The sequence below is a fragment of the Anguilla rostrata genome, chromosome 1 (genome assembly GCF_018555375.3).
Source record: "Anguilla rostrata isolate EN2019 chromosome 1, ASM1855537v3, whole genome shotgun sequence".
In the NCBI taxonomy this organism is placed as follows: Eukaryota; Metazoa; Chordata; class Actinopteri; order Anguilliformes; family Anguillidae; genus Anguilla; species Anguilla rostrata.
In genome coordinates, this window is record NC_057933.1 from 62,257,953 (window position 1) to 62,282,071 (window position 24,119).

General features: G+C 45.3%; 1 protein-coding gene across 8 annotated transcripts in view; it reads right to left on the bottom strand.

Moving 5' to 3' along the window:
* fhod3b (formin homology 2 domain containing 3b) overlaps positions 1-24,119 on the bottom strand; it is a 168,219-nt gene that overhangs the window by 139,723 nt on the left and 4,377 nt on the right. For all 8 annotated transcript variants that reach the window (XM_064347897.1, XM_064347880.1, XM_064347886.1 and 5 more), the window contains exons 2-3: positions 15,751-15,857; positions 5,975-6,039 (exon numbers count right to left, since the gene is read on the bottom strand). In XM_064347897.1, the coding sequence (XP_064203967.1) occupies positions 5,975-6,039; positions 15,751-15,857 (172 nt within the window). The remainder of the gene's footprint in view (positions 1-5,974; positions 6,040-15,750; positions 15,858-24,119) is intronic.

Here is a 24,119-nt window from a genome sequence, read left to right on the forward strand (position 1 = left end):
TGTCTCTGCCATTGTTGATTGCAAAAGTCCGGATCTACCTTATCGTGAATATTCATGAGTGAAAATTTCACAGCTAACAAATCAGCACTGGCAGCACTGCCGTGACACTGGGGACATGTTTCATAGAACTATAAAGGATGGAAGGAAGCAGCACTGACAAGTCTACATTTTAATTGACCCTGTCTGATCCCACTGTTGACCACAGCGGCAACACTATCTGTTGTATTTTTTATTTGCATTTTTCTTTGTGGGCTTTATTTTTTTATCACAGGCTGCGTGACGATGTTGATCAGAAACAAAACCGTTTAAAGAAATTCCAACACCGAGGGCACTAATCCAAGAAAAAAAAGTGTCTTTATTAAGCTCATGACCACACTACAGTTCCCAGAATCGGCAGGACTACAAAGGAAGCACTGGTTCTGGTAACTGCAAAGGTTGTGAGGCCAATGGACATAGTAAAAAGCACACATGGCTCACGCTTTTCCTCTGCATGCTTTTAGAGCACATTGTGAACACACACTCCCATTGTTTATACAGTGAATTACCTCATATTTATTTTCAATGCTCCAAATTGATTGTGGGTCATTAGTTCTGGAGGTTAATGGCGGTAAACAGGTTTTTGGGTAATGGGACCACACTTCCCCCATTGCTGAGATTAATCACCAGCCAGGCCTCTTCTTGACAAGGTGCAGCCAAACTCACAGACCCGCTGATTACAACGAATCACAGCGTCGAGAAGATGGGACTGCAAAGTGCTGTTTAACAAACCATTAGCTTGTCCGCTAAAAGAAATGCACTCTCCCTGACGATCTGTCCCAGCTCTCCATTTTGCAGCTTACTTGGGGTCCTGCAGGAGGCTAACTGTTTGGCCAATGTTGTCTGGGAGTGCTAACGACTATGATTAAGGCACCTAGATTAGAACCTCTAAAAAGCCATAGTTTAAAACAAGCTCTAGTGGCAGAAGGCCTCCACATGCGGCATATGACGAACAGGAGTGTTTTCCCTATATGGCACGGCAACCTAAAGGCACCGTATGCAGCGTGTGCTGCTAAAACGTCCACAAAAATGCATTGAGGTTCCCCACTGAAGTGTTCAAAATGAGAGAGATTACATATAGGACTTCAACCAGTTCATCAGTCCTGTTTATGGGGGCTTACAGGAATAGGAATACACGCACTGAATGTACGTAAACAACAGCAGAGAAGATGTTAAACAGCTGCATTTATTCCCGCCCTTTCGCAGCCTACTTTTGAAACCAGATGAAAATGTGTTTATAAGCTTCGGTGACATCCTCTGCCACATCACTGTAAATCAGCTCTGTCCTCACTCTTTCTGCTCGGGTCAGCCCCATTAAACACACGGATTAATGGCACACATGTGTAGCGAGTCACTGCATTGGAAGTCTACTTGATGTGCTCGGGCCATAACAGATTGTCTGGATTTATTGTTGTGAATCTACGGCTTGTAGCTCTGTGGAAATCTCATACAGTAGGTACTATATTGCCATCCTTCATTTCTTTTCCTAAAAGACTGGGTTCAGCAGTTATCAATATAATGACACTAAACATTCCCCATCTCAGAGGCAAGAAAGTATTTTTGTATTTTAATCTGTACAAACTGAGCTGTCCAACTTTAGTTTTGGTGGGGTAGTCTAATTGCTATGTGCACCATAGAGATAACAGGAGGAAAGCTTAGGCTGAAGACCACTGGCCACAAAGCAGCATGGGCCAGAACCTGCATGGAGTCGTGGAGTGCAGTCTTCTAAATGGATTAGCATGACAGGGGCAGTGGTACCTGTTAACAGCTTCCTTGTTTTAAACTAAGTGGTCAGGCTTAACCTAAATACGTCAGATCAGTCTCAAAGAAACATTGAGGAAACGCTGTGGAAACATCAGACTTGTGACCCGTCCTCTTTCCCTGCAGTCAGGATAAATCTTTATCTTTAACGGCTTTCATGGAGAGCTAAAAGCAGTCCGATAAGGAATTAAGAAAACTGGGGTAATAATAGCAGCTTCTAAATGCAAAAAGAGCAATTACCTGACTCTAAATTTAGTACAGAAATTAAATACATTTAAACAGCATTTGCACTGCCCTGAAATATAAGACTTGAGAATGCTGAGCACCAGTGGAAACTCTAACAGTCTTCAAACTATTCAGATATGTAACCGCGTGAGGCTTTTTTTTCCTCTTGGACCTCTTGTCCATCCAGCACTGCTGAGACATGTTGCACGGGGAATAGGAGATGCTTTCTTACACTGTGCAGCTAGACTAGCTTAATTAGGGGATACCAAAATCTGAGATTTGGAAATTTAGATGAGTTTTGAAATCATGTTGGCTAAAGCAGTACTACTGCCTTGGTAATAATCGGTTTGTGAACTGCGGAGGAACAACAGACAGGAAGTGTTCCTTTTACTCGCTTCTAAAAAATCTTGATTGAATCTCCGGTGGATGTGACTGGTACAGCAATGCTCCACATATATTACTCTGTCCTTTAAATAACCTTTTTACTGTCTGTGAACCTTCCAACAGGATCTGGAAATGATGAAGGGTCTATGATTTCTTGTTTGTGCTTGCGCTTTGTCCTTATATTTGTGGATACATTTCTGCCAGCTAAAAAATGCTATAATTTTTCTCCCTGCATAAAAAGCATAACAAGACTTAAGTGCTGGGTATAGCTTCTCTAGCACCAGGGCACATGGGATGTAAATGAGTGCAGAAATCTCGCAGTCACACGGCATTAGGATGAGGAAGAGGGCGCAGGACTGAGAGAGGGCTGACCGCTCTGGCCAATCACACGGGTTCACCGTCGCGCAGGACTCAGAGAGGGGAAACAGGTGGCTGTCAGCATATGGAGGGTGGGGGGTGGGGGGATCATCATCCACTTACAGCAGCTCATCTGTCTCCTGCCCCCAGGGGCCGGTAAGCCCTAGCCCAGCCGGAGGGCTGGCGTGGGGGGCGGAGCCCTGTTTCCAGCGCTCTCTGCCACTGATCTCAGATCAGGCCAGCCTGCCGGGGCTCCAGAAATAGCACCGCTATCACTGTGACTGAGAATGCTGACCATGCCTGGAAGGAGACCCCCAGAAAGGAAGGCGAGGAATGAGAGAGAGAGAGATATGAGAGGGGGAAGAGAGACGGGGAGAGATGGAGAAGGTGTGAAGGAGAGAGAGAGCTAGAGAGAGAGAGAGACTGAAAGAGAAGGAGCTGAAAACTGAGATGTAGATTGCCATCACTTTTAGTGTCCCACTCAATACAAAGGCAGAAAATGTGATTCTGCTATTAACAGCAGTTAAGTGGGTGCCTGGAGGGCATTAGAACTGTAATAAACAGCACAGCCATGGCCTGATACGCCTTCCTCAGACTCAGTGTGAAGTGGCCCGGGCCCCTCACTCCTCAGAGAGCGGGCCGAGTGAAGCATCCATCCCCGCAGACGGGCGTGGCAGACTGGGCAGGACTGAGCAGGTCAGGAGCAGAACTCAACACTCGAACAGAAGCGTGCCTCACCATATGCCAGCCATCAGATAATCCCCGCTCTACAGCTGGCATCTGAGTCACAGAGGAAGCCTAACTTTGTGCCCCCTTCTGTGATTGGGTACAGGCGAAATACTTAGAGAGTCAGAAAGACGCAGTTGCTTCTTGATATGACAGATCTGGAATTTTTCTTTTTTTGTTTCCAATCACATTGTGACATCACGAGACATGTGACAGCCACTGTTGTGGACAGATCGATGCAATAATGCAATGAACCACAAAGCTCACAGAATGTCCCAGCAAGAGAGAATACATGAATATATGCCTAAGAGTGACGAAAGAAGAGGGAGAGTTGAGCGGCCGACTTAGATTTGCGATCCCTGGTTATCTCTTATGGTGATTCAGTCTCCTTGGTGTACTTTCCAAAATGAATAACGCTGACAAAAAAGGGCAAATTAAAAGTCTGGGAGCTCAGGGCTTAATGGCTTTAACAGCCCACAAGTTATTTTTTTTTTTCCTCTTGAAGAACTCCGCAGGCCCAGAGATGGTCTCAGCCACGTGTGCGTCAGTGTGCTCTACAGTACCATAACACCCTGCTCTAGCCTGCAGTCCCAGGAATTCAACCAACCCTGCTTCACCTACTCATCGCTAACTCTAGAAGGCTAAAAATGCTGTGCAAAAAGAACAGAAATGTTTGAATGTTGAACCTTTATGTTAGGTTTGTGTCCGTTTCAAAGTCATCCATCCATCCGTCCAGGAATAAAGTTAAGGGTCATTTCCCCTGCAGGATTATCAGGACAATCCTTTGCTGATCTGAGATCACCTAGCTGGCTGGACTTTAGCTGCACCCCGTAGAGCGACCCAGGCCTGACTCCAGACCAACTGCACACATTGGGGCCCAGCTGTAGGCCTGTCTGATAAAACGCTTAGCACACACACTCACACATACGCACGCACACATACACACACACGCATGCAGACGCAGGCACACTTACATGCATGTGTGCACGCATGCACACAGACACACACACAAGGCTCAGAGGGGCATTCAATCAAACTGATTCAGCTGTTTGTCCTTAACTTTAAGAAAATAATTTATTCATGTGGAGCATTATTTCAGGGCTTTCGCAATATGTTTTGAAAGTGAGGCTTTACTATCGAACCTCCACAAAAAACTCTTCCAAAAAACTAACATTTTTTCAGTAATACACAGCTGTTTGCTGAACGCAGGGTAAACACCTGCCCTCACAGATGTTGGCAGACATCTTTCCTTTCCCCACATTCATGGAGAGCATTCTCCACATCTGCAAACTGAAACTTGGGACTAACCACAAGAAAAACAAGGAGAAGGTAACAAAGCAGCGACAGGGTGGTAAGTCAGGTCCACACAGGCACAGTTCTGGCATCCTTCATATGCGTGTGTGCACGTGAGTGTGAGTGCACGTGAGCGTACGCATGTGCATCCTTCATATGCGTGTGTGTGCATGTGAGCGTATGCATGTGCATCCTTCATATGTGTGTGGGCACGTGAGCGCGAGTGCATGTGAGCGTACGCATGTGTGCATCTGTACATGTGGTGTGCATCTGGAGCTTTGGCACCTTGCAGGCTATTTATTTTCGCATCCTGTCCCATATTGGCATGGGAGAGCAAGGGCTCCTTCACAGCCCTGTGTCACATTGCCACCAACGTTGACATTATCTTTCAAGTCCGCATGTGTGCATGATGGCAGTGACCAGGATCTTCCAAATGCATATGTGGCATGTGAGCGTACGCATGTGCATCCTTCATATGCATATGTGTGCATGTGAGCGTACGCATGTGCATCCTTCATATGCGTATGTGTGCATGTGAGCGTACGCATGTGCATCCTTCATATGCGTATGTGTGCATGTGAGCGTACGCATGTGCATCCTTCATATGCGTATGTATGCATGTGAGCGCTAGTGCATGTGAGCGTACGCATGTGTGTGCATTTGTAAGCATGTGCGTGTGTGCTCAACACCATTTTGGTATCCACTTGTTACAGGCTATTTTTTATTGATCGACAAATCAATTGTCGCCCATATTAAAACAGAGCTGGGGAGAGGCAAAGAGGGCTCCAATCTACCCACATGACAGCCTCTTCACATTCCCACCCAACGTTCTGACTATTTAATCATTTCAAAGTCACAGAGCATGTGGAGGCAATGGAAAATTGGCAAGATTTGAACACAGAGATATACTTCACAAAAACTGCACTCTGCATAAGGCAAAAGCCCTGCCGTTTCCAGAAATAATCTGGAACATAACCAACCGGCGAACTGATTTTTATTTGACCTTACAACTCAGTTGTTTTGTGCTTTATGGTGTGTGTGTGTGTGTGTTTTGAAATATGTAGCACTGCTGGCACAGCGATGCCCTGAGACAGCGAGCCATTGATTAATGACCCCGGCGTCTTTCCCACACCTCTGAGACATGTTCACCCGCGGTGCTAAAGGCCAGATGGTACAGCACCACTGAACTCACCGATGCAGGCGTGGACTCTGACAGACAACTGAGTACGCAGAACGATGCTGTGTTTCTTCCCCCGCCTAGAGGAGAGAAAGAGAGAGAGAGAGAGACAGAGACAGAGAGAGTTAGAAAAAATGGACAATATGCAAATTATTTGCCATACTTTACATACTTTACATTTGCCATACTTTACTTTACAGTATAACTTCTGCTAAGATAAGAATCTCCTGTCAGGGGACAAGGCTGCAGAATATTTTCAATACTGAGCAGTTGTCAGGGAATACAGTAAAAATTACAGTTGAGGATTGGAGAGTGGGCGTTCCCTGGTTGAGTCTTGTTTTTGGACAAGCTCGGTTTCCCTCCTTGGTTCCTTGGAACTGATGGAGAGATGGAGAGTGGATACAGACAGATAAAGTCATAAAGACTCTTCTTCTGGGTAAATCTGATTCTGAGTGGGCTGTTGTGCATTTTAGATGGAAGAAGCACAATGTGCATAATGGCTTGTGGCAGGCAAGCTACAACAGGTACGACTGGTGACACAGTTGGCACAGAGAGAGGCATGTGGGAGAAAGAAATCTTAAGTCTTTCAGAGCAATTGCCAGTGTTAACACACTACCTACTGATAGCACAAGGCGTCAACTAAAGCCCTTCCATAATAAGTCAGAGCACCAGGATTCGATCAGATGATGCTCTGATGATGAGCCCAAACCACTACATTGCATTACATTTATTTGACAGACGCGAAGTGCACTACCAGCCACCTTGTAATGGTGTTCTTAAAAAAATATCCGTGTGTAAATAAAACTGAGGAAAAGTGCTGACAGGACCTGGCTAAGGTTTATTTTAATATATTATGTAGTGCAAATATATTAAATATTACATATTTATACCCAGTATGACATTTTCACAGGACGTTCATAGATTATGATAATAAATTCTTCTAATGGACAGGTCTAGGTTCCCTTTAAGACTCTCACAGTGGACCAGGAGGTGCCGTGTGGAGGGAAGAGGACAGGACCCCCAGCTCCTCATCCCTGGTCCTCTCATTAGAACCAGCCCTGTCCCGGGTCAGCGACTGGAGGGGAAGTTGGGGGGGGGGAGGGGGTGCGCACAGGTCAGCTCCATCACACAAAGACAGCCGGGGCAACGTCTCCGGTCTCCTGGCCGGGGGACCTCCCGCGATCCGCGCAGGCAGAGGCTCTGGGAAACACGGATTAGCGCTTCCTGGAGAAAGCCGACACGGCCCAGAGCGCCGGCCCGGGAGGAGCGGGGCGAGGGATGTTTTGGTAGCGGGGCACAGCCCACAGCGGGACCCTCATTTTCCCGGGAGTGATAAAGATCGGCCAGGGAGAGGAGGAGGAAGGGGGCGCCCGGTCGGGGCAGACACAACACGGGAGAGCGCAGAGGCCGATAAGGCGCTGAGCAAACTCAGGCCCCCAGAGCACAGCTCGACGCACGCCACGGCTGCGCTCTGCAGCTTCAGGCTCTCCTGGCCTCACTCAAGAGCTGCTGGATCTGACACGTAAATAAAACTCCGCAGTATCCACGGCGGAACGAGAGTCTGATATTGACCCACTGTTCCACCTGGCACACGGCCTGCAGAGCACTGCCATCAGAGGCGGTGGGCTGACAGTCATCCCGCCTTGGATCCGCTCAGACGCCCCGGGGCCCGGCTGAACGCCGTGCGCGGAGCTAACGTTACCCGACGCGGACCGCGATCCGACCGCCCGGTCGTGTCTGAACAAAGTGAGAGCCGCGGAGCAGGCAGGGCGCCGCGCCAAAGCTAAATCCCGCTGCTTATTTCCTAAATTCATCACAGCGAAGAGACACAGAGCCACAGCCATCAACGCCCCCCTCGGTACGGAGGGAAGTGACAGAGGCGTGGAACCCAACCTCCGCGCTGTTGAACTGAATCAGTAACTGGACGCGTTATATAATTAAGCTGGAACCCGACCCCACAGACAGACGCTGACCCAAGCCTGGGCCGTGGCGTGTGATCGATACCTCGATGGGGAGGACTGACACGCAGGGCGCATACGTTACCCCAGCCCCCGTCTGTGACAAACACAACCCCGTAAGAAGACAGAAGAATGTGATTTTTTTCTCGTGACACCAGGAAAACAGAGCGAAGCAGCTGAGGGAGGCCGTAGGCTGGAGTTTGGATTTAGGCCCAGGCTTAAAGCTGAGAGGTGTTTTATAACCTCTGCTACATCACATGACAACCCTCTTCTTTGTGATCTGAAGACCCTTATTTATGTTACTAGATTACCCTTATCTAAGGTGTCTTACACTGATTATATTTATATACTATTCATCTGTACAACTTTATATTTACTAAAATAAATTCAGGCCATGAACACAACAGTGTTCATGGGTAAAGCAGTTGTTACATTTTTTGGCTACAGATGGGAGTTCTTTAACACCATGACATGTTTCTAGAGTATCAGTCAGAGCTTTAATGTTGTGGGTTCCAAGCCCAGACAGGACATTTCCACATTTCTATTGCTCCCTTAAGATATATTATATATAAATAAAAATCCTCTTCACCAGTATCTGATTACCCAGAATCAACAACAACACTATGCACACGCATGCGCACAGACACACGCACGCACGCACACATGCACGCACGCACGCACACACACGTATGTACACAAACACACCCACACACACACACACATACACATCCATGGAGGCACCCACCCTACTACACACAAACACACTTTCTCCTTAGCGCACGAAATTGGACTCCTGTTTGTGGGGAAGGGGGTGAGACCCTGCCGGTACCATGTGTTTATGCGATGCAGAAAATAACAGCTCAGCACCGAGAGGCTCGCTCAGGAGAAAGCAGCCTTCCTCCCGGATCGGTGATGCAGAATGGAGTAGCGCTGCTGTGAAAATGTTGAGTAAGAGCATTTGTGCACGCTTGAACTCATGTGAAACTGAGTTTCAGGTTGCTGTAATGCTCATTATAAGTACAAACGCATAATGTCATGAGCCAGGAATGAAAAGGGATCCCCTACCAGAAAGTCATTATTTAAAATCCCTGGATGATTCTTTTTCCATTTATCATCACAAACCGAAGCGCATCCTCACTCTGGGCAGTTCACCAAACGCAGGCATGGGTCTGTGCAAACCCCCACCCCCCATTCCTCCGGCAATGATGACCCAGCATACTGCAATTCAACATGCCCACAGACACAAAACCTGAGGTCTGTGGCAAATGTGTCTGTGGTTTAAGCAACATACTACTGTGACACCCCCGCCCCCCACTGCTCTACACCACCCCCATCTGCAGTAATATAACAACACCTCACTGAACACTAACCCTGGCCCTCCTCCTCACTGTCCCCCACAGCAGCTCAACGGAGAGAGCGCCAGTGCCAAACACGCTTGGAGACTTTATTTGCTGGAGTGTGCTTGTTGATGCCCGACACATAATGGCAGAGCACCCCCCGAGTTTTAAAAGCCAGGCTGACTGCATACTCTCGCTGGCCCTATACTCCTGTTAATCATACAGAAAAATTCCCCCACAGAGCGATTCTGACTCACAAAATGTGGGTTCATTCAGGCATATGCGTACGGTACACACATGCTCACACGCTCATACCTACACACACACACACACACACACACACACACACATGCACACTTTGTAGTAGTCATTCTCTTCATTCAGTTTTGCCAAAGTTTGATAGCAAAAACAAACCAAACCGAATGTAAAAATACCACCTGTGTTTTATTAGTTCTTGTTCAGGGCTTACATTTAAACATATAGAAAGAATAATATAATGTGTTAAATTGAATGTTATGGCAGGTATGCAGTCACACATAGCCGTGTAAAGGTGATGTTATTGAATTTTCACATAAATACAGTATACATGCCCAAAACATGTTGATGGTTTCGATATGAAACAGTAATGTAGCTTAATATGTAGTCAATGCTAATACCACTCTGGAATGAATCCAGATAAAACATGAAATTATTATTAAAAGCAACCTTAGTGCAGCACAATGCTATAAATTTAGTGAGATTTCAGCAAGCTGGGTGTTCCTCACCACAAAGTGCTCTTTATCTCTTGGGTTTTGTTTACAAATGAGCCCAATCAGTCCAGAGAGGCACTGGAAAGCATCTGTGGTTAAACTGCCATCCACATGAAACGCCACAATTTACTGTAAGGTCAAGGGAGTTCCTCTATGGAACTCCATCAAAGGCAAGAGTGACGCATACACTTTTATAAGCATTTACTGCGCTACATTTATAATCAGACACAGTATTTCATACTCATGTGTATTATTGTTTATGTCAAATCCTGATGCGTTGTAAATCTTTGGGAATGCTTTGGGTATTTATTGTTCTCTATCAACCATTAATTACCAACTATAATTATGCTACAAAAACAATAAGTACAATTGTTACATTTAATTTTCATGTTTTGGACAAAAGATTCCTCTGTATTATATCAGTGGGGTATATATCACCAAGGTATTTATTACAATATCGTACTTGACTTAAGGTTCACTTCAACATGGAATATGCACATGGGAAATAATCAAGACTAAATGACTTAATATATTCTGAAATAATCAAATATGATGAAAACAAACACTGATTCCTGGGGAGGTCTGCAGTGACCAGACAGAGACATAAAGAAATAAACTGCGGCTGCCCGTTAGAACAGTTTATTAATTTAGAACAGTATTATCACAACACATTATATCCACAGGAGATGCAAAAGGAGAATTGCCCCTCCAAAGAAGGCTGAGATGCCCGGTTCATGTTTGCTCTTACGCTAGAACTTTCAGTTCCGTCAGCGACTCGCTGATACCATCAGCGGCCTGGAATGAAGGCCTCCTCTCTCCATTCCACATGAAAAGTATGATAATGACAACGGCGCAGTCCAGGTTGCCAGACAGATACGACAACAAACCAGGGCTCAATTTCTCCAGTGTATTCATCATGCTACAAGCATGTACACCACGCAAGCATGATGTCACCTTCCATAACGGAACATAAAAAGTAAAAAAGCTGGCTGGTTTTTAAAAGCCTTTGTGCCTTTTTCTGAAGTTCTTTTTTTTGCCTATTTGCTTCTTGGTCGCTCACAGCAGACAGTGCCTGGATTGACACCGTCATGGATAGACGCAGGCAGCTTGATAAACATAGCACGTTATTCTCCAATTACAGCACAAACAATCAACGCTCCAGTGCTAGTTGTTTTCAAACGACATACGAAGGACTTATCGAAACCATGTCTGTACACACTGTTTTGTACAGTATCATTTACGAGACATCCTTTAATCTTTTGTCAAGTACAAAATTTTGTTAAATGTAGACCTCCTAAGAAAGAGAACTTAGCAGCTTGCGGCAAATTCGGTAGAGCAACTAGAGAAACATATCACCACAGAAGGCAGCTGCTTTTTCATCAAATAGACCAATTGGGGCCTCATTTTGTGAGTTTCAAAATAAGAGCATACCTCAGAGCCCCAAAGACATGTCCTTCCTCAAAGCAACCACTGCCCTTTGACCTCGCTGAAGTAAAGGTCATAGGTAAAGAGCAACAAGGATGTCTATTGTGTTTATTCGGTGAGCCAGATGGACAAGAAGCTTAAAACACCAGTGATTTTCCAACTGGCCTACAGCGAAATAGTGACACAGCCGCCTCAAAAACGATACATTAAAACATCCTCCGCTAATTTCCTCTTGCTGGTTAATGTCATATTTCAGACCAGCCGACTAGATGAAAGATCCACTTCTGCCCCTTACAAACAAAAAATCTGTCACAGTGATGACGGTGTCATAACAAACCCCTGAATCTGGGTAGCCGAGCCTCAAGTTCACCACAAGAAATTGAACTCTGTTGTACACAAACTGTCATAACATATGCTTTACAACATATTTCATAGCAGCTTAGTAATTACAAAATGAGGACAAAATGTATGAGCAGCTGACAGCCTGTCACCAACGTTAGGCCAGAAAGTCAATGATAGCAAATAGTAAGCTACCTTTGCCTTTTCAGTCATTTCAGCAATTATACCGTCTAAGATACAACCACTCTAACTATTGACAATGAAATGTTTAAGACAAAGCAGGGTGTGAACGTTTTTTTCTAAAACAGTGCTTGCTCTTCTGTCCTCCTTTCCTTACATCCCTTTGTATATATAAGGAACTGTACAAGGGCATTACTTTCTAAAATCTATGAAGAGCCTCATATTTCCTTTTCAGAACACCTGACTAGGCAATGTATGACAATGAAGATCATTAAAATGAAAGAATAGCATACATTAATATAGTGTAAGCTCATACCTGTAGGCACATATTGCCAAATAATCATGGATAATACTGATATTTGTCCTGTTAATATGCACTTACTAATGACCTATCAGAACAGGATTACTTTGCCCACATTAACCTCTGAGAGCAGTGAATACCCTCCCATCACAACATTGACACATAAATGCCTCCAACATTCCACTCAAATAGCCCAGCGTGCCATGCACTTTCAGCAAGCTGGCAGTGAGACGGAAAGGACTGCACCAGTGGGCCTGTGCGCTGCTCCCACCGCTCAATCTGCGTAATCCTCACAAATATTCCAAGCCTTCCCATTAAAAAAAGAGCCAAAGCATCTCCCCGGGGCTGGAGACTAACTGATCCTGACAGGAGCTCCCCCAGGAGCCTTGACGAGACAGCAGGCAGCACCAGGAAAGGGAAAGAATTAAGGTGGAATTTCTTCTTCTGTTTTTTCCGTGGGCACCTCCGTTCCTCTCTGGAAAAAGTAAAGCCCGCGAATGAAAGACGGCGATTCCCCCGGAATCGGCTGACCCGGAGCCAAGGGCCGGGGTCAGCGGTAACGAGAAACCGTGGTTACGGAAGCCCCGGGAGTCGGAGTCACAGTCGCGCGCTTTGCTCCATGACGCGGGGTGGAAGTGATTACGGCCGCTGAGACTGGCGTGACACGGATATTTCCGCGCTTTTCTAACAGTCCGCCGGTGGATCTTACCATAATCAGATTGTAAGGATACCAAGCATGACACAGGCACCACTGAAATGTAATCACACCAGTAAATCAATTACAAATTAACTGAATCGTAATTGATCCACGACTTTCAGGGATCCGGCTCGTGCTCGTTGGCAATCCCACGAAGGATGGAATTGGATCCAGAACTACACCAGGCTTTTAGACCTAGACTAACAGTGACAGTCATACCTGCACAATGACCTCATTGCGGCAGTTTACCATGCTTCACAGGCTAGTCCATAACCATAGGAAACTCTTATCAGACAGAGAGGGTGTAGCGTCAGTACCACAAATGAAACATGTCAAACAAGTTCTATGTAAGCTAAAACTAAACAGACCACTTATATTAGTCCCAAAAGCGTCCATTATTGGAATAGACTTGTTCATTTTGCCTTGCACACTCAAAAGTTGGCTGTTTTTCCCTCAAGTGCTAGAGCCCTTCGTAAATATGATAAACAAATAGTCATCAATGTCCCTTTGCTATGGAGAAGTAAGAAAGGCATTTCAGCAATCAAGCCTCCGTAAAAGTGTCATGATGATGGCATCATCTAATATAATAATGAAAGTGTCTACTGTGAAACCTAATCTTGTTCTTAGTTAAATGCCTAGGCTATGGATTTTGCACACCATCTCTCTTATTGGACACAGTTGTTGCTGCTTTTCCATCTGATCCATCTTGCATGGCTGTGTACAGGCTGCAGACATCATAAAGCCATACGCTTATTAGACTAACTCATGATCAGTGGGAAAGTTATTCATCTTCATGCACGACTTAATTAAACAGGTTATGATTTGGCCACCAAATATCGATGCAGTAAGATGTTTTGATACACACTTTAAAAATGCAAACACTGAATGAATAGACACGTCAGGGTAAACTGCACTATTATGCAAGGAAAATAATATTTTACTGAAACACCGTAGGCTGGATCCAATGAAGCAACATTTTTTGAGCAGAGGAAAAACACAGCACAGTATCTCCCACACATCTACCGCGAGCTTTGAATGTATAAAGCTCTTTTGTACCCAAACTGAACACCCACTGTTGCACAGTGTGAGACTTTACTGAAGAATTATGTCACATTTTGTAGTGATTGGACAACTAATTGGACAAGTAGCTTTTCTCCCAAGAGACTTGTTATCACTTAAAACCACAACATGTTTGCTTTTATACAATTTACCACAACAAACACTGAAGAAAATGCTATATTGCCTTGACCAGGTTTTAAGATAAAGGTTTAAAAACCCTGCTAAAGTTCAAAAAGTGAAAAATTCCCTACCTCCAACCCAAATAACCAAATTAAAACAGCTGCCAGAGGGAAATCAAGAACCATTTTTCCCTTTTGCGAGAGAGTTAAACTGACTTAATAAGAGCCATTGGAAGCTTCAAAAAAACCTCACAAAAGAGAGCAAAACAGAACAAATCACTCATTTATTTCCATGCCTTTATAAAAATGTAGGTCAGTCAACAGCTCATAACTTCAGACTCTGTGCTGATTCTAATTCAAGTACAATGCACAACCAGCACAATTAAAGGGTAACTGAAAGCAGAAATGTTTTTTTAAAAAAAAGAAACTGAGCAATCTACTTCCAACACTATGTCAGACATCTTATTGGTTCAATAAAAAACCTGGCACAGGGGGTTATGAACTTGGGCATGCCTGTGTCATTAGACCCCTCTCGGCAGAGTTACCCTCTCATTACCAATAATGCTTTGCTCTCTGATTCCTCAGCCTTTTTTCAGGCACGCCGTGGATTTAATAACAACATGTGTGGATGGCAGACCATGCCAGTTGGCACGCCAATGCCCTGGCGGACTCTCCCCTCGAGGTGGGCGCAAGCACCCCGCTCCCCAGACGACCCAAAAACTCCGGCAGGGCTAAATCTGCAGCCTCACATTTTGATGTAGTTTTAAGTCAGGGAACATGAATCTAGCCTCTTCCAGCAGAAAAAAGACAGCAGACCCTATCGCACAGCCTTCCAGCTATGGAAGATAATTCTGCCTGCCAGCACATTAAGCAGTCAGTCTCCAGTCTGACATCAGCAGAAGCGGGTATACGAGGACCCTGCGTCATGGTGGCTACACCTTGCACAGTCACACTCTCAATGCACAGATACACACATATCCCCCTCGCAAGCTACCAATTTTCAAAGCAGCAAACCTTTTAACAACATAATGGAGAAGGCCATTAAACCCCTTTGAGCGAAGCTGTGTTTATTACAAGAGAACGTGGGAGATGGAGAGGGGGAAGGTGAGTGTGGGGGGGGGGGGTAAATAGAGGGGCAGGTAAAGTGTCTATGGTTGGGGGGTGCAGTCATTATGGGTCACATGGGGGGGTGGGAGCAGCAGGGGGTGGAGGAAGGTGGGTGAACAGCTATAATGGCAGTCCCTCAACCTGAGCCAGAACAGTTATAACTGCTCCCTGATCACTGTAATCGAATAAAATGAGGGAGTGGAATGTAGCGAGCTTTGTTTTTTAAAGGATGAAATGAATACATCCCCCTAAGACAGACCTTTTTTCTCAGAACAATGATGGCATTATGCTGCTGTTTGTTTGAGAATAAAAACACGTCTGCATGGTATCACATGGCATAACTCCCTCTTGTCACAGACTCAGTTTCACTGAACTGCTCACCAACTCACAACCACCATCCAAGCTCCTGTACATACACACACATGGACACGCACACACATTTATACACACACGCGCACACGCACGCACACACACACACACACACACAGGTTGCATGACGTGAATGAATGCAGACTCTTACCCGCCGTCTTCCTGAAAGCCCTCGAGCTCGTCCCGCTGCTCTGCCAGCGTAGACTCCAGGTCCAGGTAGGTCCCATTGTGAGACAGCTGCAGGGCACAGTCATCAAGCTGCAAGGCAGAGACAGCAGCCTACGTTACTTCCGAATCAGACATTAGCAAAGGTGCTGTAAAATCACTGTAAAATCCACCCACGCAGTACAGTTCCAACATTTAAAAAATGCTTTATTTCAACAGCGGTTTCTTTAAATGTAAAAACATAATTCACATTCTCGCATGTGATACTCGATACATATTTTTTTCATTTTTATCAATGTTATTTTGTGAATACAGGCAATACTGTGGGGTAACAAGGATAAAAAAAAAGATCAACTGATACTCTAAACACAAAAAAGAAAAAGGGGCCGGGAAAGCAATCGATTCGGTTCGTGGGTACAGTCAGAGCAGCTCATGTGGACCGCACATCTCAAGCAGAAGGGAAGAGAGAGACCTGCCCAGTGCATTTCTACATCAGTGACTCCACACTGTAGCTGCGCAGCATGACTCAGCTGGCAGCCTGGCTCTTTGGTGACACACAATTAAGATCAAATGATGGGATCTAAAACCTCGCAGAGGTAGACTTCCCAAATCGCCCCATAAGATCAACAGTCCAATCACCCAGCCCATATACCCATAGCTCCCTTTAAACCCCACTCCCCATCCACTGTACGAATCCCCTGTAAATCCTGTAAAATACTGTACCTTAGATTATAGATAATCGTTAGGTATTTGTAACCATAGTGATAAACATGGACATCATGACAAGATACAAAAACATATACAGCACAGGCAGCATGAACCTAGAGACTCAAAATTAAATGCAGTGATAAATATATGCATAAAACAGTAACTATGCCCAGCACCTCTTTAGTAAATATAGTGTAAATGGTAATTGCTTTAGCTCACATTATATGGCTAAGAGAAATTTGACCTAGGTCATATCAACATGCATATACAACACAACAGTGATCTATAAGAACAGCATTACCTTTTATTTATTATCCATTAATATACTCAAAAGACTTAACAATGGTAAGTTCAGGAGAGAGGAAAAGGGAGAAACTGTAAAATGACTAGAGGCTGCAGTGTGGAGAGGTCATTCCAGGGCATAAGAACTGATGACGGACTCATGGTAGGAGGGAACTCTGGCTCTGACTGCACAGAAGAGAGCAGAGGCTCCACACTTTCATGTGAACTGTGATCAGAAATCTACAGGGGGGAAGAGGAGAGGCAGTTTGACCACCAGCTAAAAGGCAGTGTTCAGAATGCACAGAATTTTAAGGCACAGGCAGTGTGGTTGGCCCCCATGGAGCTGCAGTAGGCCAGATGGTATTGTACAAGGAACGGCTGATTACCCAGAATTCCCTCAGACACACGGTCTGTGATTCCTCAGATTTACAGTATTCTTTCCCTTACGTCCTGTTATCCACTTAAATCACTGCTTTTCTTTGACTCGCAGGGCTGCAGAAGCCCCACTCCGGTGAGCAGCGAGCCATTCTCAGAGGGTAAGGGCTCCCATCAGCCCACGGCAAGTCAGGGAGGCTGGGAAAGCAGGAGACATCTTGATTTCAAAGCGTTTTTGCAAATCCTCCCAAATTGGCCCTTAAAGCGGTGTGAGGCCCAGCGGGGCGGCGGGGCAGGATCCTGAGACGGGACGGAGGGCGGCGGAGCGCGGCAGGGGCTCTGCTCGGCGAGCTCAGCCCCCTTTCAGAGTGTTTAACCACAGCCGCCAGGAGCACCACCCCCCACCCGCCCCACACACACAAAGGCTTTGGGAAACGGGAGCGCTACGTTTAGCACTTTTTTATTATTTATGCTTTACCCGTATTTTTGTTTTGAGAAGGGGACGGGGAGGCGGGCTGATCTACGATCTTGTTCTCAGATGCCGTTTGAGTGCTTAAATAACTGGGGTTGGGGAGAGAGAGAGAGAGAGAGAGAGAGAGAGAGAGAGAGAGCCGCAGATAGAGAACCAGAGACAAAGGTGACAAAGAATAGAGCAGCAAGTGGGAAGAAAGACACAGTAACAGAGAATAATAGAATTAGCTCCTTCCTCAGTCCATGAGAGCCCTCCTTAGGCATGTTTAATATCGACAGAAAAAAGCCACTAGAAAATGTCACATGGGTTTGGGCGACAACTGCCCCTATAAAACAATTAGTGCTCCGAGCGCTAGGACAGAAAGAGCTTTCCCTTCACCGCCTAAAATAAAACCCTCACCCTCAAAGCTGCTTTGCAGCTGTAAACTTGCGGCTTTTGTGCACTTCACAGGAAAACTACATTACAAAAGCACATGGTGTATCCAGACGACATTATGTTTAGAAAGTGAAACGTCTGTCTTTTATATTGCAATGATCTGGTGCTACGCCCCACACTCGGAGCCAGCTCATGCCATCTTTGTGCGGCGGACTGTAAAATGCTACATTTAGAGAGTTACGCAGATGTTTTTCTTTTTTTAAGGTCAAGTGGAGAGTTTTCTTTTAACGGAGAAATTCATCACTAAAACTTATTTTTCAGTGTTTTATTATAATTCCATCTTTACAGTGGCTGACCGACTGATTCTTCAAAATACTTCCAGAGATATTGTGCTAAAATTGTGAAAGCTTTAGGAATTAGCCTACACACGATGAACTACAAAGACATGAATAATGCTAGACACCTAAGCTAAGTATCTATTGCTATTCTTAAATTGCTATTATGTGAGCACTGCTGGGTAATGGATTGCCTCAAGGAACTGATTTCAGAGCATTGAAAAGAGACAGAGGCAGATCATTGCAAAGCACACAGAGATTTATCCCTTGTTACTAAGAAAGAAGAATTTTTGGACTAACACAAAGACGCAACAGGAGACTCTGGAATGGATAGGTGAAAAAAGTTTATGCGCAGACATCTGATGGAGGCCAAACATGGATTTGATGATATGCACTTGAGATTAGGCTTTACTTGGGCCAAGGCAACCTGCTCTGCAGTACAGGAGATTACAGTAGAGAGGGGGTGAAGGAGAGAAAACAAAACTGAACCCATCTACTTTAACTGGGACGGGTAAAAATTTATATTGGCAGTGGGGAGGCAAGCCTCGACTATTTGATGAGTACGCAATACGTTTCTGATGCTGTTGCACAAAATGAACAGCTCTTCAGAAGACTAGAGCACTATTTTCTCTCTCTCTCTCTTCTCTATGTTCCTTCCCACCCCTTTAAACAAGCCGTGTCATATTAATAAAATAATTTATAGGTCGGCATAAATAACACATTTATGAAAGAAATGAATCCAGCTTCAGCAGTTTCACTTTTTTTTCCAGCAGTCAAACACAGTTGAGAGAATTACAAATCCTTACAAAGGACATGAAACCCAATACCTGCTAAAACCATTTTTTTTTTTTTTAGAAATTAGAAAAGCCTTGTTGTTCGTGCTCACATGTGGTGCGGTTTAAAAGACGTTTTTTTTCTCAGCGAATTAACAACACTAGAAACAGCGGGGGAAAGGGCCTTGTTAGCTGGTAAATATATTAAGGGACAGGCAGCTTTGATCCGCGCGACCGCTCGGTTTGTCCTGGGCTGCGCTGTGGTGCCCTGGGACTGAGTAATGTTTGAGCACTGAAACAAAACACATGGTCGGCTAGAAAAACACTCGCCGGACTGCCGTGTCATCTCCTTTAAGAAGAGAAACTAAACAAAGCACCGCCACCCCTCCAGTTCTTTCCTTCGCCGAACCACAGAGAACGAACAGGTCAACTTTCCGGATCGGTGTTTAACATCAGTATATTACATTATGTGTAATCTCACTGAAAAGTCTAAGACGTGCGGTGTTATGGTTTTGTTTTGCAAACAAAGGAATACAGAGACTAGAATAGAAAAGAAGCCTTCTTATAGGAGCAATTCAAGCTCCTGAGATCCAATAACCACTTGATACTGAAAACTGGATTTTCATCATCATTACAGTTCACTTCCAGGAAAACCCCTGTATAATTTTGTTGGGAGAATTCAGCGATACTGAGATGGCCATTATTGAACCATTCATTCTCACAGGCAGGTGTGAAAGGTTTGATTCACAGAGGAAACCTAAGATGTCTCTGGGCCAAGCCAACTCACAAAGGCACGAACAGCCTTTTTCTGGGGAAAGCCAGGGTTCAGCAGTGAGCGCCAATGTCTTATTTGAGATGCTCTTGAGCTGGAGAGGAAGCGCTCCAACCAGTTACAGGGCTGAGGCCTGGCAGAAAAACTGACTGTGAGGCCAATGAGAGCGCAGGTCACAGAAGGTAAAGAATGATACAGGAGAGTCTGAAATCCAGACATGCAAAGTATTGGACAAATAAATCTCTCTGTAGGACCTACTGGGGGGAGGGGGGGAGTTGGTAAACCAACGTACTTGGTCGATCTGTTTGGACAGTGTGGAATTTCTTGCAATGGTTATGGGACTCACTTTTTGTGTTAATCTGTTCCCTGCGATAATGTTGGTGGGAACTGGAGTTCAAATCAGATCAGTTCAGTTCAGGTTTAATGGTATTAATGGCACATATACCACACACCATATGGCAAATTATAAAACAGAGAAAAATGCACAATATTGGCAGATCAAGGTTTACAAGTCTTGTCACCTTGCACAGAGCCCCATTAGACATCATGATCACCTTCTTCCACCTCCTCCAAGCATTTTTCTAACATTTCCACAGTCCAGTGACAGACCTGCTCCTACAGAACTTGGCGAGAGTACAACAAGAGAGGAAAAAATTCTAGGGGTCCCCTCTCTCTCCTTTTCCCTCTCTCTTCCTGTCTCTCCCTCACTACTTTTTCTTTCTTCTCTCCAGCTGGCTTGTGTCACCTTCAGGTTGACCTAGATATTTTAATTGCGTGGGACAGGAGCAGGTAGCTTAAGATACAGTTGGGGGGGTGGTGGTGGTGGTGGTGTGGGGGGGGGGTGCTATCACTCAGAAATCTGCGCGGCCTGCCAGCCCGGGCCTCCCGCACAGGGGCCTGCCAGCGGGCCCGTACCGCATTCCTCTGGTTTTTACGCTCTTTTTATGACCAGAGAGCGAGCGAGCGCGGTCCTGGGGGAGCGGGCGCAGCGGGCGGAGCTGGCAGCTAGGTGTGCGCCAGGTGCTTTGTGTTACTGAGCCCGCAGCGCTGCCATGCAGACTCCGCCCCCCCCCCCCATCTCCGTACATTTATTTGGAGTTGGCAGTTTGTTCTGGAGTCCTTCCATCCTTCTCTCAGGGACGGACAGATCTGCCAGCCTTGTTTAAGCTATGCGTGAACAAAACTTTGACCTCGACCCCCAAGGTGAAAGACGCGAGGAGATCACACATTCACACCCGTGACCCCAAATCCATACATTCACCTCCTCACATTCAAGCACACACACACACACACACACACAAAAGCAATCTAGTGATGTGTTCTGCAGTGGAAGTGCTGATTCAGGGCAGTGCTGCTTCATGTTTCCTCACTGAAAATTGATGCCTTTAATGACTTGCACAGCTACCTGGGTGGCTAGCCCACTGCAGTCCTTCCATGGCCTACATTCATATGTAAATACATATGAGTGTGCACATATCAAATTTCAGGATTTTCATACACACACATATATATAAATATATGAATACGAAAACCATGTCTACGTGTCACTTTTGATTCCTAGGCCATTTTGTCCTTGACATGGCCAGTAAACGCTCTCAGATTAGCTTTTCCTTCTGTCAAAGTGAAGCAGCCAAAAAGGCAGGAACAAAAACACAAACTCCAAAGCTGGGACAGAAGTCATACAAGTAACCGGCAATTACTGTGAATCCCAGAAGTGCAGTTCCTTCCCTGAGGTCAAAACCCTCAGCCAGTGAAGAGCAACAAATATAAAACCCCAACACCGCTGCATTTGGGACCATGTTTATGTAACAGACCCCAGATTAAGGTGTCATCTGGAGGTTCGACATAAACGACAGGTAATCCATGAACAGCAATCGTGGATTAATAGAAGAGGTGCTGTGTCTCCCTAACCCAGGATTTGAACCTGTGACCCTGCGGTCACCAGCACCGGGACGGAAGCGCCACTGTACGAAAAGCTGTGGCCGCTCCCTTGGCCGCCTGACCACAGAGTGCATAACTTCACTGGCCATGTGAGCTGCTCAGAGCAGAGTAAAAATAAACAGCCTTTGGGAAAAATACTACATTACCCAAAATCAAACTGCACAATCTCTCCCTCACTGTCAACCTGGAGTGCTGCTTTTAAGAAAGCACCTCTCAGGTTCAGTATGCTCAACCCTCCAACAGTCTCTTAATCAGTAATAATATTTCACTCTACTGAATCTCCCCATACTAAGTTCACGCTGATGTTCTTTAAGTTGAAGAACAGCTTAAACTGCACTTCAGCATAAAAAATTATTTTCTTTTCTATGGTAAACTATTGTTTGTAAAAAAATGTATTCATCTCGATTAGTAGGAAAGTAATCATATTATCAACCTCAGATTCAATCATCTTAATTTTGCATAAGAAATATCTTGCCTTAATCAAATAATTTGGTTTCTGGCACAAAATAAAGAATATGCCCTTACTTGGAATGCAGGAATGAATCCAATTTGTATGTGAAAAATAAGAGAAACCATTCTAAATTTAAATGTATTGCCAGGTAAAATTAAATTACGTAAAAACATCCCTGCATCCTGCAGATTAGACTGCCCATTTTTGCTGTTTGAACTTGGAGTCTGCAGCGACCTATGTGAGGTGAGGGGTCACAACACTTGTGAGTAAGGTGAAATCACTACCTAAAACACTCTGAGTAAAACCCAACACACCCCTTAGAAAGCTTAGTGTTGGATCGCTCCATATTTTCAGTGCTACATTTCCTCATAGGGACGCTACCATGAATCAGCATTTTATTTGATAGCATTCCATATCCTTCCATATAACGTTTGGGAGGCTACAACAACTGCACTTTCCTGCTCACAACGCATGTCTGGCTAGACCAAGCGAATGATTCTGTCTGTGGTCTTCCTCTAAAGAAACAGAAAACTAGACCTGTCTCATCTCAAAATACCAGAGTGTGGACCAAAACAGCGCAATTTTCATTCAGAGGCAAGGATGAGACCGTAAGACGACCACGTCCCAGACCTGAGGTGCTCGCGGCAGCCGTTGCCAAAGTGGAGAGAGAGTCTTGGAAACGAGTAAAACCTCAGCTCTGCATAACAATGTGTGAGCAAAATCCAACCCGCACCCACAGACAAGCAGGAGAGCTGACCTATATTTTACAGTATTTAGCATAACTTCTAATTACAGACATCTGTAATTTCACTGAAATAATGTGTAGACCAAAAAAAAAACCAGAATGGTCCAAAAAAAGTGAATGAAACAGAGACTTGAGAAAATGAGAAGGAAAAAGCCTGCATGCCAGCATGTGCGCGCACGTCCATAGGTGCATGAGTGCATGTGTGTGTGTGTGGGGTTGTGTGTTATTGACAGCATGCGTGTGACACGTCCGTACCTGCGTCAGCGCGTGCGCGTTTGAGTGTGTGCGTCTGTGCGCACATGCATGTGCGACTGTGTGTGTGCTTGCACCTGTGGTCGGGCCTGAGGCACCGCTGAAGTGTAGAGTGGAGGTCAATGCGACTGAAGCAGAGCTGTAATTTACTAATGGACTGAGGAGGATCCAGCAGCGAGAATCAAAGCTGGCTGTTAAAAGGGCTCCAGCTGGTCCACCGACTCTACTCACTGCTGGTACACGCATACTCTGGTCACTGTAAGTGCACAAACACCAACCATCTCAAGGACAAACAATCAGCAGGAGTTGACTGCTCTGCAGACCATAGAGACTAGGTCAGTTTGTACTATATCATGGCAACAGTGAGCAGCTCTTCTCCATAGCTCATGCCCCTCTTACTCTATCCCACAGGGACAAAATGCTAGAACAGACAACAGCAGACCCAGGCCAGAATTCTCTAGCTCGCCCAGTACCATGTTTGAGCAAAGGGCTATTTATACCAGTCTGACCAACCCACCATTAGCCACCACGTCACCAGTTCTGCACAGAGACAAGAGAGGACAGCAACAGGATGCACTGAGACTGATTGTGTCACTTTACCCGTGATCTGTGTGAATTAGGTGTGTTTGTACACCCCTAACTCAATAACCCTTTGGCAGCACACTCCCAAACAGTAGATGGGTTGATGGATGTAAATAACTAAGTTAAATGGTAAATGGACTGCATTATATACCTTATCAAAGCACTTTACATTGATGCCTCCATTCCCAGCAGTTAGGGTTAGGTGTCTTGCTCAGACCTCGACCGCCAGGCGGTTTGAACCGCAACCTCAACTGCCAGAATCGTCTTACCTCTGACTATGTCGCCAGCAAGT